The sequence below is a fragment of the Mustela erminea genome, chromosome 7 (assembly GCF_009829155.1).
Source record: "Mustela erminea isolate mMusErm1 chromosome 7, mMusErm1.Pri, whole genome shotgun sequence".
In the NCBI taxonomy this organism is placed as follows: domain Eukaryota; kingdom Metazoa; phylum Chordata; class Mammalia; order Carnivora; family Mustelidae; genus Mustela; species Mustela erminea.
Window position 1 is genome coordinate 97,236,324 of NC_045620.1, and position 19,898 is coordinate 97,256,221.

Genomic DNA, 19,898 nt, shown 5'->3' on the forward strand with positions numbered 1-19,898 from the left:
TAATTCTGTAATTACTCTTAATTACAATTCTTTAGTTCTATAATTCAGTAATTACTGAAATTCAGTAATTTCAAAAGGAATTCTGACTTTTTTAGCTAAGAGCATTTACGTTGACCAAGCCCCTCAAATATCTTTATAGCCCTCTTTCTCTCCCCTACTCTATGTGTACACACAATATTATTGGTGTTCCCACAAGAAGTGTACTTACTACTACTATACCTGGATCCCATGAAGGAAAAAAATGCAGAGGTTATTCCAGGCAAAAGGCACAGTTAAACAGCTAGCCTGGAGAGCACAAAGCTAAACAGAAGCAAGATGTATAGAATTTCCTCATTATGTGCTTCTCTCTGGGACTATTAGTCAGAACACTGTCTTTAGCTTTATTTCACGTAGCAGATTGAAAGGTCAAGCTGACTGGCCGTTCACTCAGAGGACTGATTCAGGTTGGAAGGGAAACAGAAATGACCCCCTGAGAATGAGAGCAAAATGGTTCTGTTGTAGAAAGTTGCCAAGCGGAGGCACATTTGAAGGGCATTGTGGGGTTCAGCCTATTCCTACGAGCATTGGTTATGAACATACATGGCTGAGAGTTGACCTGAGCTTCTGCAGACACAGCTGTTCCTCCCATCTAGACCTTGTCATGGTCTCCTGAGGACCTGCTGATGAGACCAGGACGCATCTGGGTCCAAACTAGCCGTGGCTCGGGACGGTGATGGCCACATCTGTTTCCCAACAAGGTGGAAATGGCTACTTGAAGGTCACCTAAGAAAGAGTTCCATGTGGCAGAACCCATTTGGACATGGCTCCCCAGTGACATGGGCTAACTCTGCTGCATACTCGCTGGCACAACTCTGTTCTGCTCTTTGAGCAGCATGGAAATGTGTCAGATTTAAGAGGTGAGCAAGCCTCTGTACATTTGCAGGTATCATAGGGGCTTGTGGCACGTACTGGGAAGGGAAAGTGGGGAGGTCAAAAAGGGAGTTTCTAGCTTGGGAGATATTAGTAAAAAGCATTGGTTATCAGTGAAATTAGGAGGCCTTGGCTGGCAGGGTTCTTGCTGGAAAGAGCTATAACAGCCAAAGGTAATGATAGAAATGAGGGAGAGGGTGCTAATGCTAGAAAGCTAGGCAAAAGAAGTCATAGGTATCAAGCAAAGGAAAACTTGAATCAGGAGTGAGAAGATGAAGGCAGATTAAGCAAGCAGAACTGGGCTGAGAATGAACACATGTGACAGGAGATTGGAGAGTATTAATGTTGCTACATGTGGATGGCTTTGTTGGTAATGTTCAAGAGCCTGTGATGCAACAGACGCTGACAGCTTTGCCTCTTCCCTTGTCGCGGAGAGACCCAGACTACCACCACCTCTGAGTGTGGGAATGGGTGGGATTGCCCCTAGGGCAATTTTATGAGAAGACTGGGAGAAGGATGAAATGAGAGACCTGAAATGGGAAAAAAAAATAAATAAATAAACAAAAAATAAACAAAAAACCAAAAAACCTAATAATTTAGTACTGATGAGATGGAGCAAACAGGTCAGAAGGACCAAGCCTGGAAAGATTTTGAGAGAAAAAAAAAAATGTGTAGGTGCCTGAGGGCTGGGAAGGTGTTTCTTAGGGGATGGAGCTTGTTTGAAGGTCATTTCTTCAGTTTCTTCCCTTGTGTGGCCTAGGACCAGAGCTGAGTTACTCATACCCCTTTGGGCTGGTCCCCTTAGAGTCTTCCAAAGCTGTAAGAAAATAGGTTCCCAGGATTTTTCCTCAGAACAATGCCCATTGCAGTGACCAGACACACACTCCTGCCAAAGAGCCATTATGGAACCAGCACCTTCTGTTCACTTTCCTCCTGGTCTTTGTCTTAAGTTCCCTGTGCAAACTGTTGATGTCCAGGGGGAGAAAAAGTTTCAGGGGGGTTAGGTGGAGTGGGGAGTCATGAAAAATAGTGTATAGCCAAGGACTATGTGAGTACAAATGGAAGGCTGCAAAAATTGACCATGTTGGCTTACCCAAAGAAGCCCAGAAAGTGGAGAGTGATCCTCCTGTTTCAGGAAGGGGTGGCTCATGGGGCTATCCTGTGAGATCAGCCCCAGGGCATTATTGTCTCCTCCTGGCTTCTCTTTACCATGTTCACCAGAACACCTCTTGTGTAAATGCTTGGGGGGCATTCGAGAACATCCCTGAGGTCCTTCCGGGCGTCCCACCACTGTCCCCTCTCAGCTCCCCTGACTCCCCCACCCTCCCAATCTTTTTTTGGTTTTCTTTTTGGTTTCAGAACTTACTGTTAAGTAGATCTGGGAGGGGCACATATTTTTATAGGCTAAGAATGTCCTTCTCTGATCTACTTGATTTTATTAAATGTACTTCTGTCGTAAATATAACATCTTCCCCATTTCCTGCTATGGACTTGCTTTGGCATATTTGACAGGTCTGACAAAATTGATTCTACCCACATCTTCATCTAAGCCAGGAGTTTGCGATCTTCTTTTATAAAGGGCCATATAGGAAATACTCATAGCCTATAAGTATGTGAACCCTGTTATAGCTATTCAGGTCTGCCCTTTTAGTGCAAATGTAATCATAGGCAACATGTAAGTTAATGGTCATAGATATGCTCCAGTACTCTATCTACCAAAACAGGTGGCCAGAGAAAGGAAAGAGAAGAAATTTCAGATAAAGATGACCGAGCTTAAAGAAAACTCCTTATCCTTACATACTTCTCCAATAGCTTGCATGGGGGCTTGAAGTTTCTACAATGTACATGTTTCCTTAAAATTCTAAAGGACTTTCACATCTTAATTGTGTTATAGTAGGAGGTTATATTAGAGAATATTACATTTTCTCTACAAGAAGAAAATAGTTACTTTGATTAATCAGTTAGCATCCTCTTTTTGGGGGGGTAAACTGTAAGAGGAGGGAGTAGGATTCATTAGAGATAAGTGCCGGTGGGGCAGAAGGTAAGAAAACATCCAGAGTAGGGAGGCTGCCTTGGAACCACAAGATCTTGTATAGGGAGCTAAAGGGGCCATGAGGATAAATAAAACACAACCATTCTCAGGAAGGTTGAAATTTAATTGAAGATCCATGATACCTATATTTCTGTATATCTAATGGTGCAGGTATGTGTTTATCCATCTATCTGCACACATGACAAATAATGAATAAAACAACAACATGTGATAAGTAGTCACTAGTGGTATAAGAGGTAAGCCCGAAGAGATTTAGAAAAGAAATCTATTCCTGTTGGCCAATGTGAATGGGAGATCTTCAGGGACATGTGGATTGTAAATTAAACGTTGGCTAGTTACTAAGAATTTAATTGGAGGCACCTTCTCCACCTAAACCCCTCCCCCAAAATAAAAACCCAAGAGGCATAATGTTGAGGAAATAGGGATTTCTGTTTTACATGATGGAATTCTGTGCAAAGAGGACTGAAGTCACAGATTCAGTATTGGTTTGGATAGTTAGATTCCTTCTGCACTCTGGTCATGCCTTGATTCCACATGTCCACTTATCATCTTAAAACGGATGACCAAGCTATACAGAGTAGATGCACTCATTTATTCATCTGGATCTTCTTCTGTAAAAGTTCCTTGACTTCCACTACAAGTCAAGAACTGGATGGTTCCAGTGCAGCCTTCTCTACCACCAGAGAAAGATCCTGGAGATCCGAGCTCCCAGTGGGGCACTCATCTCACATGTATGAAGGTCAGTGTGTTCTAGTCACTGGAAATCAGTGAAAATTACATTTATTACATGGGACTCTGAGAAATCAAACAATAGAGGAGCATAATAATTCATTTTCTCAATATAAGGATGGAGAAAACAGAATCCCAGGAGGCCTTCAGTAATTAAAATGGCATTATATTCACTGCATGATTTTAGATAACATATTCTAAGTCTCTCCTATCCTTTTCACATAACCACACATTATTGATGAACAGGCATCGAGAAAGCATTAGGTGGTATTTTATTGCATTATTTTAAGCCACAGAGGTTTTTATATATGAAGGGTATAGATTTACGCTGATGATTCAGCTATGAAGCAAGCACATCAATTTGTTCATGGATGTGAACTGGTGATTACCTCCATTAAAGTCAACAGGGCAGACTGATCACTTTAATTTGGGCAGAGGCATGCAAACAGCATTCGCTAGTGGTATATGTACCTAAGAACACAGGGAAAAGAGCTGTTCTGCATCCCCATGGAGCCCTAGGAATACAGATTTGTGTTCTTATAGGTTAGAACTGCAGGCCGGGGTATGAAGCGTAGTGGGATCAGGAAGAAATTGCTGCCTAGCGTCCTGTGGCAGGATTTTGTATACATTTCATTAAGTATTAACCTCTCAATGCTGATTGGATGGTAAACTGCAGGAAGGATGGCACAGAGAACATATAGTTGCTCCCTATTTCAGATCCTTGAAGTTGGGGCTCTCCTCTGTATGACTAGGTTATGACCAGTTGAGTGGTGTTCTGCTTTATACAGAGTGGAGGGGACCTGTGGGATTCAGTAAATTAAAAAACTGGAATTAAGTATCTGTGATGCCAGCGATGTGTGCTGAGTGTAGTGAGGGCTCTGTCCTGCCAGAATTCATGGTCTCACTGGGAAAATGTGACGTGACTTTTTAAGCAGCGCCAGTTTACGCTTGTACAGTGCAATTGGTTTAGAGAATGAAGGTTGGAAAGGTGCTCAGATGATGCAGTTATGGGGTTATGGCCGAGAAGGCAGGGGGAAACAGTGTCACAGTCTGGGATTTGACACTAGCGACACTGGAGAATTAGCAATTCGTTTGTTGCTAGGGCGCTCTCGGCAAGCACTGTGGGCATATATATGCACGTGCTAGAACCGTTTTCCTGACTCAAAAGGTCCACTTCTGACCCCAGCAAAAACTGCATGCCTAAAGATGTAAGCTACTTTCTTTTTGGTAAGAGCAAACACTGGAAACTCCTTTAAATGTATGATGACAGGGAATTGACTTATCCAATAATGAAGCAAAAATACTCGGATTTTATTCAACCATTGACAAAGTAATTACAAGTATATAGAGACTCTGGAAAATATTTGTGATATAATAAGTGGTGACAAAGATGCAAACTGAGATTGCAAACTTTATAAAAATTATACATAATGGAAGGATAAATGATATGAATAGTTACATGGAGAGTAGACCTCCCTTTATTCTCTATTGCTGCCTCTATTTGACTTCCTTTGTAGTAGTATACACAATATGAACTTTATTTATTTATTTATTTAAATTTTATTTATTTATTTGACAGAGAGTGAGATCACAAGTAGGCAGAGAGGCAGACAGAGAGAGAGAGCAAGAAGCAGGCTCCCCGCTGCACAGAGATCCTGATGTGGGCTCCCCGCTGCGCAGAGATCCTGATGCGGGGCTCGATCCGAGCACCCTGGGATCATGACCTGAGCCGAAGGCAGAGGCTTAACCCACTGGGCCACCAGGGCACCCCTATTCATTTATTTTTAAAAGATTTTATTTATTTGACAGAGAGGCAGGCAGAGAGAGAAGGAAGCAGGCTCCCTGCTGAGCAGAGAGCCCTGATACGGGGCTCGATCCCAAGACCCTGAGATCATGACCTGAAGGCAGAGGCTTTAACCCACCGAGTCACCCAGGTGCCCCCAAAATATGAACTTTAAAAATGCATTTACATGTTTAATTCTACCAAAATACAAGCTTCTCTAGGAAATACGAATCCTATTTAACTTGTTCACCTCTAGGTCTCCAATGTATGGTACCGTTAGGCACTCTCAGTATTTGAATGGTTGAATACATCCGTGATTGGATGTTATTATTACAAAATTTCTTTATTTTTATAATGACCTTTCAGCCAAATGCACAATATGAGAATAACATTTGTCAACTCCTTACTGGGTGCTAGGTTAAGTACTGTAGTCAGGTTTCATTTCAACCTTATCACCACTTTGTTGTTATTTTATAGTTCTGTTTTATAGTTGAGGAAATTGAGGCTTTACAGAGGCAAAGTACCCTGCTCAGCTAGAGAGTATAAGAGTCAAGATGTAAATCTCAGGCTACCAAACTCCATAGCCTAAGATCCTGACCATTTTATGATTTTGAAAGTTAAAATATGTAGAATAAATCAGGAGTTTCAGATGCTTTAGAGAAGTCGTTTAAAACAAGGGCGTAAAAGTGTTTCTCACTTCCTCCTGTTCCCCTACCCCCAGTGTCTTCTTACTGCCCCAGCTGCCAGCTTCTACTGGGCCATCCTTCCCTTATCAAACGATCCCTGTTGACTATGTCCTGTAGCCTTCAGAACTGCACTTACTAGCAGTCAGGTTGATAAACTCCTCTCAGTCTGAGGCAGCTGCATTTTATTAATTTTTTTATTTTTATTTTTTAAAGATTTTATTTATTTATTTGACAGAGAGAGAAATCACAAGTAAGCAGAGAGGCAGGCAGAGAGAGAGGGAGAAACAGGCTGCCCGCTGATCCCAGGACCCTGAGATTATGACCTGAGCCAAAGGCAGAGGCTTAACCCACTGAGCCACCCAGGCGCCCCGGCAGCTGCATTTTAAAAGGATTCCATAATATCTCTGCATGAGAGACATGGCTACAAACAAGTTCTGGGACATCCAGACCTTTCAGTCTCTTCTCAAATCAAGTTGTGAAGGTGGTCATGTCCATCTCCATGGAAGTCTATCATCATCTTAAGGTCAAATCCCTCTGTCTTAACAGCAATGCCTTCTGTCTTGCCTCCCAGAGATTTCAGGGAAATGTGTATCATTTTGTTTCTTACTGAATTAAAAAAATCCCATCGGTGATATAGGAGGCATGTTCTGTAGAAGCCTACAAATTCTACACGAGATGGGCATGTATGAAGAAAGCCGTTTGTGTGCAGAGAACTGAATAAATCTGTGGACAGAGACCGTGGCACCCTTCATTGCCCTGTTTGTTATAGAGAACAACAACAGTTGGTGTGGAATTTGTCTTATCCTCTCTTCTCTTTATCGTTTAATATGGCTAGGTGACTGTGGTGACTAGACATTTCATAAATCCTCTTGTAATAATAAATAAGTTCATTTTATTCTCAAATTTATGGTGATGATGCAATATTAACCTGGGAAGCAAGCACTTTATAAACCTCCGAATTGTTGTCCTGCTTTATTTCAAGAGTGTGCTCTTCTTAAAACACCACTATATTACCTGAAGCTATAAAAATTAATGAAATGATAAAGTGTTTTGGGGGTTGAATGCACTGAATATGTGCTGCTGTTTGGAATTGAACAGAATTACAAATATTAGAAAAATCTAATTTCTTTTCCAGGACCAGAAAAGAAGAAAATGTTCTCATTTTTCTGATGCACCTCATATCACTTTGGAGTTAAATACCTAAATAGTTTATTAGCAGAGGTTCTTAATGTTTAATTAAGGCTCAGCCTTCCAGGCATTTTGGCTTTTTTCTTGTGAGCATTCAAACAGGACTATGGCATTTTTGAGACGGAGCTACTTTCTTCAGTAGTGACGTCCCCACAAAAACCAAATTTCACAGCCGGGAGAGGCTGTTCATCTGGAGCTCTGAACTGGTTTTATTTTGTTCTGTTGTTTGGTTGTGAAAAATATCTTGCATTTTGAACAATCGCATTGTATTTTTGTGAGGGCGCCATGCATTTGTGGTTTTGTCCATTTTAATTCTGCCATCGTTGTCTCTGGAATATCTGCTTTTGGTCAACTGGTGTATTGAAAGGTTAGGGACTGGATCCCAGTTGTACAGAATCAGTTGGAGGAGCAGGTTGCTTTCTTAACAGCATCTCTATGAGTTCTCCTTGTGGGCTTGTTGTCTTTCAAATCTTCCTGGTGCTCTCCTCCTTTGTTTTGGCCTCTTCACACAGTGTGCCTCCAGAACAGCAAAACGTCATGATCTTTGAGCGTCCTGACAATTGCGCTACTCAGGCAATGAGAAAAGAAGCATTGTAAGATGGGTACCCTGCCTCTCCATGATGTGTTGCCTGCTTCCCACCCGGGACTACTAATTGTTCCTTTCTCTGGGCTCCTAAAGTTCTTGTCGTCCTCAGCACACAATTCAGTGATGGCTGCTAAGCTTCCTCCTTTTCCTCAAGAGAACTGGTTTTTGAGACACTGAGTGAGAGATAGAAGACGAGGCTGAGTCCGCTTAGCTGTTGCTGCCCCAAAGCCATTGTTCTCAGAAGGTATAGAGGAGGATTTCCTGTCCCAAGAGATTGCTGGGAATTTAGTTGGGTTGGCTAAACCAAGGAGGAAGGCCACTTTTACTTGTGACCGAGACTCTTCCAGAAATGCCAAATCAATCTAAGTAGCCCAACATCTAATCACTACTGATATGTTTTATTGTTTTCTAAGCTTCCAGGATAGCTGGGGACTCTTGTCTCTGCTAAGTTGTAAACAAATCAAGAACAAAGAAATCAGGCCACAGGCAGGCCGTGAGTGTCACCTGCTTGATTGACTCAGGCAGGTTTCAAAGTTTTATTAAAATTAATCATATTGGGGGGCGCTTGGGTGGCTCAGTGGGTTAAAGTCTCTGCCTTCGGCTCAGGTCATGATCTCAGGGTCCTGGGATCAAGCCCCGCATCAGGCTCTCTGCTCAGCGGGGAGCCTGCTTCCTCCTCTCTCTCTCTGCCTGCCTCTCTGCCTACTTGTGATCTCTATCTGTCAAATAAAAATAAATTAAAAAAAAATTAATCATATTGGTCAACATCTTTTGGGTTGCAGCCTGGTAACATTAGTCAATTAATGATCTGTTGTCCATTTTTTTTACTTACATAAATCTTTTTCAAATGTCTTGTGATTCTTGTCTACCAATTTCTACCTGCTCCTTACCTTCCTCTTCTTAGGAAGATCATCATGCTAAATTGGTTAAAAAAAAAACAAACCAAACAACAAAAAACAAACAAACAAACAAAAACAAGGTCTATGGGGGAATACTGTGACTTGAAAAATAGGACATTTTATTTTTTTCTGAGTTTCATATCCTAGCATCAGAACTGTAGTTAAAGAACAGGTAAAATAAATCATCAAATACTTATTCTATGCGGTAGTCTTGATATTATTTGGCATTTTAAGCTACAGTACTGATTGGGACCTGTCTCCAAGACCAAAACTTAGCATTTGGTGACAGAGTTGTAGAGATTGCGATATATTAAAACCATGTTCAGAGTCACCATGATGCAAAGGGTCCAGTGAAAAGCAGAAAGGCAAGCCTAAGGAAGATAGGAATTTGGAGTCCATGGCCAGTTTAAGACGTGCAAAGCTGACTGCCTTTGGAGATATTGAAATCCTGAGCATCTTGTTGGAAATATTTTCAGTGTCTTAGAATACAATACCAGGTAAATAAAATTCTGATTTTAGGTGGACTTAAACAGTAGAACATTGCAGAGTGGAGCCTGCCAGACTTGAGGGTTTATGGATCAGTAAATTAAAGAGAATAATTAAAGGATATCAGGAATTGTCAGCTCTTAACTTTTTCTAGGTGTTATTAGCATGGTTTCCCCCTAATTAGATTCTACTGGGCAATGAGTTTCCCACTTTAGATCTAAGCCATAATAGAGTTTATTTAAACAAAAAATGAACACGCATTTCAAAAGATACACAAAGAAAAGTTCATTATCACCATGCAGAAGTTACTGGGGGGCATCTCCTTCCTCAGGAGCTGATCCCCTTTTTCTCAGCCCTCAGGCTCTCTTATTGTCATATATAAAGCCACATGCCAAAGCTTTCAGCTTAAGTCCAGGGCTGTGCAAAAGTGTGACCTCGAGTCTCACACACCAAGCAAGGATGATAGCAAACAAACCTATCTGAAATCCTCATTTCATAAAATGAAAAGCTGTCCAACAGCAAAAATAGGAAGAATTTAATTGAACATTAGAAGAAATGGAAATTAAATACATACATCTTTCTGGAAAAGTCACCCCATCCTGACAATTTTTCATGCCACCGTGAACAGGGACACTACCTTATGGACTCAACAGTGGACCAAAATATAGGAACCATTGTTCAGTACCATAGTGTTGGTAAATACCTGCTGGAAGGTAATATAAACATTGATTCGCTAGATTAAAGGGGTAGCTCAGCTAGATCTTTGAGAGTATATGATGTACTGCATATAATATATACATATATATAAAAGCGATTAAAGGCTCTTTAATTCATTACACACATATTGAGCACCAATTTTATATCACATACTTATTGTGGCTCTTAGAATGTAAAATGTGTTTGAATACAAGTATAACGAAGACTAACAAAAATGTGAAGTATAGACAACAGAACAAAAATCAAGAACCTGCATTATATTTGCTCTGCCTCCAAGAAGCCTCCTGCCAATGGGCATTTGGTATCCTATAAATGGGCACAGTAAGACATATTTGTCTTTAAAAATTGACTTTATTTTCACCATTTTACTTAGTTTTCAGAATATCTGAAGAATCTGAGGTAAACTGTAAGAAACCGATAATGTTTGGAATTTCATCTGTGGTTTCTCAAAGTACATATTCTCACTGCAATAGACTTCAAGTGTTCTTCCTTAAAAGCTTCAAAATGGGATTCTTAACATTAAATGATTTATTGAAGTAATCTTGGAAAGTGTTCCTAGTATCTCCATCTACCCATCTCCTTTTGCTGATAAGAAAATGGTCCTCCAGGAGTGAAGGGACTATATAACTAGTTAGTGGTTAAGCCTCCTGACCTCCAATTCCTTGCTCTCCACACTGTCTGACTAAGCTTTCTTTTGCATTTGGAACACACACATGTGTGGTGCATTTTAATCTTCCAGAGCATTAAGGCATGGTAAGGAGGCAGCCTGGTTTTGGAGAGCAGAGGTGGCAGGATACAAAAGGGCAGGTGACCGCAAGGCTCAGGGGATTCTTGCTCTGCTAATCACTTGTTCTACTTGCCCTACTGCTCCTAGCCCTGGTGGCCCTTCTCTGCTCCTTTGCCCTTTCTAATCCCCATCCTCTTGTCCTCTTGGCACTAGCCTGATGGGACTGATCAGTGTTTTGATGGTGGCTTTGTGTGCTGTTGACCTTGGCCAATCAATCTGACCTTGTATTACCAACTCTCCCTCCCTGAAGAAGAATGACACAAATTGAAATGCTTGACTCGGGAGTTCGAATATAGTGCAGCTGTTTTGTCTGGCATAGTATTTTTTAAAAATCAAAACTGAATGCCTTTATACTAGACCCACATATTCCAATTTGTTGTATACTCTATCATTGCCTCCTGGATTAGGTCAGCCTTTTCAATGGATTTCTCAGGACTGGCTAGACCCTGAAAGCCCTTGAGTAGGCTACTGGTGGACTAGCATTTTCCTGACAGACTCTGATAGGCAGATAAGGGTTCCGTTGGGTAGAACTCTCTCATTTTCAGTTTCCTGTGAGTCTCTTTTAAATCCAAAGTATACTGTAGTGTTTTCCCTCATTGGTCAGAGTTCAGCACTTCTGTGGCCAAAATCTAGTGCCCCACACTCCCTGGAGAGTGTGCACTCTGGAGAGGGTCCCAGGGCTCAAGTGAGAGGGTAGGTCATGAGAGCAGTCCATAAGGGAAAATGGATCAAAGCAACCCCGTTAAATGCATTATTGCATGTGCTTGAAGTAACGAATTACTTTTAGCACTCTGCTTTTCTGGCGTACATGTCTAATGTTACATAAGAACTAGCAGTATTTGGTAAATCACTGAAAGGTGCCCTTATTTGTAACAGGATTCCCTTGGATGCAGGACTCAGGAGAAGGTGCAAGTTCATGCAACAGTATACTTCCCCTTTGCCCCAACATGACTTTCTTTCCATTCCTCTTCCATTCAGGTTGCCAACTTGGCTTGTTCCATTTCCAACAATGAGGAAGGGGTAAAATTAGTCCGGATGGCAGCCACCCAGATTGACAGCCTGTGTCCCCAGGTAAGCCTCATTCACTTTGTTTCAAAAGCTCTTTGGTGGCTTAACACTCGGGGTCCTCTCCAATCAGGCCCTCTGGTCTCTCCCTGCCTTGCTTTGCCATTGTCCCTGGGCTGTTTCAAGATCTCTCTCTGTCTCTCAAAAAGAGTTTCTAACTGCCCCAGTCTTCAAAACTACTGTGGTAATTATTGTGTTTTCCACTCCTATTGACTTTGTTCTGTTTGGGGCTGTCATTTAAATGCTCCATATCTATTTATCTTGTCTCAACTAAATTCTAACCTTGTACATGAAGGACAGGAGTTAGCTTTCTACTACATCTGTGCTAAGTAAATACAACTTGTCCAGGAAACACTTTTTGAAATGTGAGGCTGATGACTATATCTTAAAAACAAAAACAAAAAACAAAGCAAATGAAAACACATGGTAGTTGATAATATATTTCATCTTTCATGTTTTTGATTTTCTTTTGAACCCTGACAACCCTATCTGTAGAAGCTACAGTGTCCAGAGTTTCAATGTGGCCTTTGACCTTCTTGGTTTTTTTGGTGGTTTTTTGTTTTGTTTTGTTTTGTTTTTGTTTTTTTTGAATAGTGTAGTCAGTGTGTTTCTGGATATTTCTAACAAATAGGTCATCAATGCTGCTCTCACACTGGCTGCCCGACCACAGAGCAAAGTTGCTCAAGACAACATGGATGTCTTCAAAGACCAGTGGGAGAAGCAGGTCCGAGTGCTGACAGAGGCCGTGGATGACATCACCTCAGTGGATGACTTCCTTTCTGTCTCAGGTAATCACAAATTGGCCTCTTCCAAGGCAGCTGGAGGAGAACAAGATTAGGAGTATCTTGCAAGGGTCATAGGTCTCTGTTTCAAGTGGTCTTCCTGGCCCTTTGAGCTTTCACTCATCTCTGCAAATGTGATTGGAATATCCTCTTAGAAAGTCTTCTTTTGTGGGCACATTATTTCAAAACACTGAGTCAAAGCATTTGAGAGGAAAACACAACTTCCCGATGAAAAGATCGGCAACCTGGAAAGATTATTTAAGGAGACGTAGGTTCCTTTTTTAGTTCCTAGAGTTTTTAAAGCAGGTTGGGTTGGCATACATCTGAATAACCCATCTTAAAAAAGGGTATGGTATGTGAGATTGGTTAATCCTCATAGTTTGTATCTAAAAAATCAAAAAAGCAATCAGCCTAACTTGACCATGTTTGAAGGGGTAATTTTTTCCAATAAATGAAGTTACCCTGGTTTATGATAAGGCAGGTAGTCGAACATAACACAATTAAAAAAGAAAAAAAGGCAAGTACAAATACTTGTCACTTAATGTACCCACTAGGAGATACTTGGGAGCCATTGAGGTTTTGAATACTTATCTGTGAGGATGTGTAAGGAAGTTAGAGAAAACCAGTAGAACAAGTCCTCACTTGAAATTTTAACTTCTTTCTTTGTAGATGAAGCCAGACTGAAGGATGTTAGTGTATTTGAATAACTGTGTAGTCAATTTGACCTTTAATGGTACTCATCAATGCTGTTTCAAAATTGGGCTACCAGCCAGCAAATGGGCTTTTTTCCAAATACATTTGTCCAAACACATTTGGCACATTTTACCTAAAAGAGTCTCTGTGGGAGGAATGGGAGAGGAGGTTGCTGAAAACATCAGCCTCCTTTGTGAGGCATTAAAATAATCAAGTGACCCTTGAAAATTAAAATTGACCAGATATTGACTCTACCCACAGGTAGACCAAGCCTTGACCAGGGCCTGCCTATCCTCAGCCACCTGAGGCCTGGGACAGAAGGCGTCACAGCAGTACTGGTGGGATCCAAGCAGAAGGGACCCTGACTGCAATAATTTAGAAGGAATTTCCGGGGGATGCATATCCTATTTGGAGATTTTGTCTAGGTGCAGTCTTTGCTTCTCTGTAAGAAACAGACGATGGGTTCCTACTGAGGGCTTCTGTCGGAAGCTTGTCTGAGAGCAGCAGAGTCAAATCTTTAGGTCTGATGGATAATGGAAAACCCAACTTTGAAGCCATGGAGAGCAAGAGAAGGCAGATGGGAAAAACGAATGAACAAGCGTTCAGTGTCTATAATTTACCTGACTCTGCTGTTCGCTTTAATTCTTACCAAAATTCTGTAAGATAGCTATTAGTATTCCAGGTCTTCCTTTGAGTAAACTAAGTCACCAAGAGGGTAGGTAATTGTGCAGAGATGGTGTGAAAATCTAGATAATCCTCTTTTCCAGAAGCTATGTGGGTCTCGGTGAGTCAAGATAGCAGGGACTTTCTTACGGCACATGTAGCTTTCCTTGTTAGCGGTTCTCTTCTGCCCACCTCTGGTATCCTCATTCCACACTCTCTAATTCCTTTCAGAAACCTTTCTTGTTTTTCATTTCCAAGGTGCCATGTTTCAGTGACTTTTCAAAGCAGATCTTCATTTAAATATACCTGTAGCTGGGAGCTAACTGATAAAGAATTCAATACGTTGCCATTTCTGAGATTAGCTTTGACAATGGCTGAGTCCTAACCCTGTAAAAGATAATCTGAACAGTGCATCTCTCATGCAATGCTTAGAAATTATTGAGATAGGCATGCTGGGAGTTCGGATGGTGTGGAATAAACGGGTGGTCGCCTCTTGTATCTAGTCAGTCTCTGCCAGATGACTCTAGTGGCCCCCAGACAGGGCAGGGGCTCCCCCTCACCAGCCTCAGGTCTCACAACAATCCTCTTAGCCCCTGGAAATTTGCTTCTGTCACCCCTTTTGCCTGCAAATGAGTAGAAAATTTGCCTGGACTCCCTTTTTCAAAGAGGAATCATTTCAGAACTTAGAAAGTTCCCAACTTCTCCTTTTCTTAAAATACATGTACAAAAATTTCTGAAGGTAAGGAAGAGCAGGGTGAGGAGGTCTTATCTCAGACTGTTTCCATTTGGAAAGCTTTTTCTTAATTTTCTTCCCCCAGCCCTGCCTCTTCACCACGTTTCTCCCTGCGTTTCCTTTGTGTATCTCATTATTACCAGCAACAAGGAAAGGCTTTGGCTTCTGCTGATAACACTGTGCAGTCCAACCCCAGTGGTACAAGTGCCACGGCAGGCCATGACAGGAAAATGAACAGGTACTGTCAGGGAGCCAGCCTTGGCCGAGCCTGCCGGAGCATGCCTTTGGAGTTGACAGTTGGAGGTGGCAGGTACCTTTCCACAGCCGGGCTTGACAAATAATGACACAGCCCGCCCGGTCCTGCTGGTAGGCTATGGATACGACCCAATTGTTGGGGAAACTACTTCTCCTCTCCTCTCCAAGCTGAAGCCAAAACATTTGCATCAGTAAATTGCAAGTTTGGCCCAGGAGATCTTTTGGAATGGCATTAATGACATTTTATGTATCTGTCCTGGCAGGAAACTGTATTTAAAAAAAAAAAAAGGCAAAGATCTTTGTTTTTAAAAGCCTACAGTTTTGGGGCGCCTGGATGGCTCAGTGGAAAAAATAAAATAAAATAAAATAAAATAAAAGCCTACAGTTTTGTTTTGTTCATGCTACCTGAAAATGTGTCCTTGAGTGCTTAATTTGTCCATGTGAAATGCAACAAGTTGGAGGAGTAATGATGCTAGCTATTAACATTACAGGAGCAAAACCAATTTTCAGATGTGGCCTGGACTCGTAAAAAAGTGAAATGGCTGTGTTAGGACACTTAGGTTTTTCCCACTGGGTAAGAACTACAGTTTTTAATAGTGTTTTAAAATGAGTGTCTTCGCATTAAGCATGTGACAGTTTAATTCTTGGGTTTGGTTCACATAATAGCAGGCATCTAAGATCTGAAGAACAGATAAACAGAATCCCATAATGTCCAAGCATTTTGTTGTGTTTGCCTGTTGTTTTTCTTTTAGCTCCAGGTCTTGAGTTTGTGAGAGTTTTTAAAAGGAACCAGTGAACTTTGGTTTTGGATTTAGAATCTATACCTTTTGTGGTTTATAATAAATGCTCTGGTCATCGGTGATTTTTTTTAATAACAAAATTACATCTTTTCTGAAATAGTAAGGTTGAAAAAATTCAAGCTAGCTTACTGCAAAAAATATTGCAGTAAAGTGTTTTACGCTATATTTAAAAACCATGCTTCCTGTCCAGGTGTGACATCCAAAGAACCTGAGGGGTTTTTCCCCAGCCATGGAGCCTTCTCTCTTTATGCTTCTTATTTTTCTACGGTATTCTTTTCTAGTTGGGACAGTATTCCTGTTTTTACTTCCTGAGTTCTTTCTCTTAAAAATCCTTTAGGATAAAAATACATAGTGGTCTCCTTTCAATAGATATGTTTATGTAGTGCCTTTTTGTTTGATCACCTGCAGTGTATAAGGCACTGTCAGGAATGAAAATATGAATGAAGGACCGAGTCTGCCTTCAAATAATTCACTGTACCTCTTGATCCTAGACTGGTGTGCTTGCAGATTTGTGGGTCCCAGACTTTGAGGGTGGAGGGAGAAGGAGAGGAGAGGAGAAGTTATTACAAGGGGTGTGGAACTCTCTCTGTATACTATGTGGGATCTTTTGATCAATTAACATGTCTGTATGAACAGGTCCTGTTCTTTCGCAAATACATTGTTCATATTGAGCTTAATAAAATGCAAATCTATTTTGAAGCATTCCAAATCCTAGCTTTTACATATACACCATCCGCCAATATAACTACTATCGTGAGGGAATTGTGATTCATTTTTCCATAAAAGGGGTACCCCAAAATGGAAATGCTGGGAAATGCTGAGTAAGCTATCTTAGCAGTTAAAAAAAAATTGATTAAGAAAAACTAGTCAATAAATTGTAAAATTTATACTTTAGTCACGTAGCGTGATTAAACTAACCATTGCACAAATTAGTTGATTTGGCTAATTAAAAGCATTGCTTTTGAGATCTGGATTTCCAGCTTCTGCTAGCCTCTTTCAAATATGTATCCTTTAATCTATTAAAGCATATTTTTTTTCTGGTGTCCTAATTAACCTAGTTGCACATTTCTAGTTTGGGAAATAGGTTTTAAAGAAAAAAAAATACCATTTCATTTTAAGATATTAGGTTATGAGTGGGCTTCTTAGAATTAAAAAAATTTTTTTAATCAACTCTAGGGAGATTATTAGGATCTAATATAATTAAGACATTCCATCTCGGTTCTGCTTTCAGAATAGAGATGGAATCTAAAATTCAATCTATAAACTATGCGTGAAAAAGCAGTAGTGTTGCTGTCCTATTGTTTTAGAGAAAGGAAAAATAGCAGATGGATACATGTTCTTGACATGCAGCCTCTTCTAGTTGCTTGCTTTGGGGCAAGGGCACATTTGAATCCTCTGAAGAGATCCAGCAGGGCCATAAGCCAGGACTTTCAAAATCAAACTTTTGTATTTGAAACCCTATATCAGGTTTGAATAAACCTTCTACTCAGGTGTCCTTTTAAGTGAGTTTGTTTGACACAAACTGGAGTCTCAGAAAGCGGTGGTTTTCAGAATTCCTTAACCTAACTGAAAGCATCTTAAAGTCTGTATTTCTACAGTTGTTTCTTTTTTTACTCGAGAAAATGTTAGCATTCAAGAAGTACTACTTTTTGTGAGTTTTAAAAATCTGAGTATTAAAATTTTCCATTTTTTCCATTGTATTTTCTGTTTGAAATTAAAGAACTGGAAAAGGTAGAAATCAGAAATTCGTAGTGGCTTGAATGAGGAAATCCTCTTGAAAGGTCAAAACAGAGGTTACACTACGAAAAGTTATACTTTGCAAGTTTTTGCCTAGGGTCCTGAAAAAACAGATATTCCTTCTGAGTGACTGATTTAATGAAAGGAGAGATCCATGGTGCAGACTGGTGTTGGCTGAGTACCTTCCCCTCTTTCCTTATTTAGAAATTTTTAAAATTCAGAGCCAGCCTGAGAAAATTCTCGAGATAATAATTTCTTTAAATGCTTTATTAACTATTTATTGAATTTTTTAAAAGTTACCAGATTACTTAAGATTATTTCTTACTTGTTCTCTTTATTTATAGTGTGTGTGTGTGTGTGTGTGTGTGTGTGTATTTTTGGCTTAAGTTCTTTTCTTTCCATAGAGCACTAAACTTTTTCAACATTTCCTTAGAATTCTGTTTCTAAAGAATGTTCAAGGGGCATAATTATAGATCTCACTTTGGGCATAAAAAATACAAAATTGCATACGTGCAAAACCATGAGGGACCGAATTGCACGTTTTCTTTATGCTACTAGAGAGTGAAACTTGCCAGCTTGCCTGACTGGATTCTACTTTGGGCAAAGAGGGAGAATGATCACTGACCTTGACTCTAATCTGAGGGAGACAGCCACAGACTGGATTATATTTTAACTGTGGAGAATACTGTCATCCTCTTCATCTGGTCAGTTTTCCTATTGCATATACCTTGTACATGACATTTCATGAAAAAACTGATTAGGTGGTATTGGTCATTTCAGAGTTTCCCTTGAATGTCTTCTTAATAAAAACATGATTAAAAAAAAAAACAAAAACAAAAAACCAAACATGCACCCCAAGCTTGTTTCTGGTCATGTTTGGAAATGTTTTTGCCTGATCAGGTTGGCTTCATGTTCACTGCCACAACCACTTTTTTTTCCTTTTTTCTTTTTGTAAGTTTATTTATTTGAGAGCGAGAGAAAGGGTGAGAGTAGGAGTATGAGTGAGAGCAGGGGTGGGGATGGTGGGGGGAGGGGCAGAGGGAAAGGGACAAGCAGACCTCCTGCTGAGTATGGAGCCTTCCCCAGGGCTGGATCCCAGGACCCCAAGATCATTACCTGAGCTGAAACCAAGAGTCATTGCTCAACTGAGTAAGCCACCCATGCACTCCTGCCACAACCACTATTAAAATGCAATAAATCTCAGATATTGAAAGGATGGTGTTGGAAGTATGGTCCCCAAGCCCACAGCATTAGAATCACCTGGACACTAGGTAGAAATGCAATTTCTTGGGCCCACCCCAGGCCTACTGAGTCAGAAACTCTAGGAGGAGTGACACCTTGGCATTCTGTATGATGTTGGGAGCCTCGGGCTTATGCTCAAGTTTGAGAACTGCTACTGTAATTATAAAGTATATTCTTAAAATGTCATTGCAGTGTTATAAGGTATGTATTGAGATGTGCAAGGTGATGGGTCAGGAAGTTGATGACTTGCTCTTAGGTGGCTTATTAAGTGTGTGAATGGTATAAAATCATGTAAATATGTTTGTATTTCCTCTGCAGAGAATCACATCTTGGAGGATGTGAACAAGTGTGTCATAGCCCTCCAGGAAGGGGATGTGGACACCCTGGACCGAACTGCGGGGGCCATCAGGGGCCGGGCAGCTCGAGTGATACACATTATCAATGCAGAGATGGAGAACTATGAAGCTGGTGTATATACTGAGAAGGTTCTGGAAGCTACAAAATTGCTCTCTGAGACAGGTAAACAGGGATATTAGATACAACCAAAATGTCAATGCCATGATTAATTTCCATATTTGAATTAATCTTTTTTATTGTCTTTTATAAGCCTCTGTGCTTCTGAACTACATCTGATCATAACAGGGGAACTCTCATTTTTTTTAGTTTGAATTTGTATAACTTTAGCAGTTATACAAATAAATAAAGTTGTTATTAACTTTATTGCTTTGCATGTATATACTACTTTATAGTTTTCACCTGTGATCTCCCTTGATTCTCACAAGGGTCTTATGAAATAGGTAAATTTTTAATTATCTCTGACTATGGATATGAAAGTGGAGGTTTAAATGACTCAAGAGACCGGAAAGAGGTCGCCAGTCTAGAAAACAGTGGCGATGTGGTGGAAACTGGGAATCTTGAATTTGAAACCATTTCTCCATCTGTTTCTTGAGAAGACAGGACCTTGAGGAAGGAGAAAGCATAAAGCCTCTTGATAGTATCTGGATATGAAATGCTCGAAGGGGTGGTAGATGCCAGGGGTCAGAGTTTGAGTATGTGCCTTGCTCCTCTAAGAAAGCCTTCGATGTTCTGTTCTAGAGCGCATGCT

The 19,898-nt window shown here is 40.6% G+C and overlaps 1 protein-coding gene across 5 annotated transcripts in view; it reads left to right on the forward strand.

The window, feature by feature from the left end:
* Positions 1 to 19,898, forward strand: part of CTNNA2 (catenin alpha 2) — a 1,141,838-nt gene that overhangs the window by 986,351 nt on the left and 135,589 nt on the right. For all 5 annotated transcript variants that reach the window (XM_032352609.1, XM_032352608.1, XM_032352606.1 and 2 more), the window contains 3 exons: positions 11,802 to 11,894; positions 12,520 to 12,676; positions 19,112 to 19,312. In XM_032352609.1, coding sequence (XP_032208500.1) covers positions 11,802 to 11,894; positions 12,520 to 12,676; positions 19,112 to 19,312 — 451 coding nt within the window. The remainder of the gene's footprint in view (positions 1 to 11,801; positions 11,895 to 12,519; positions 12,677 to 19,111; positions 19,313 to 19,898) is intronic.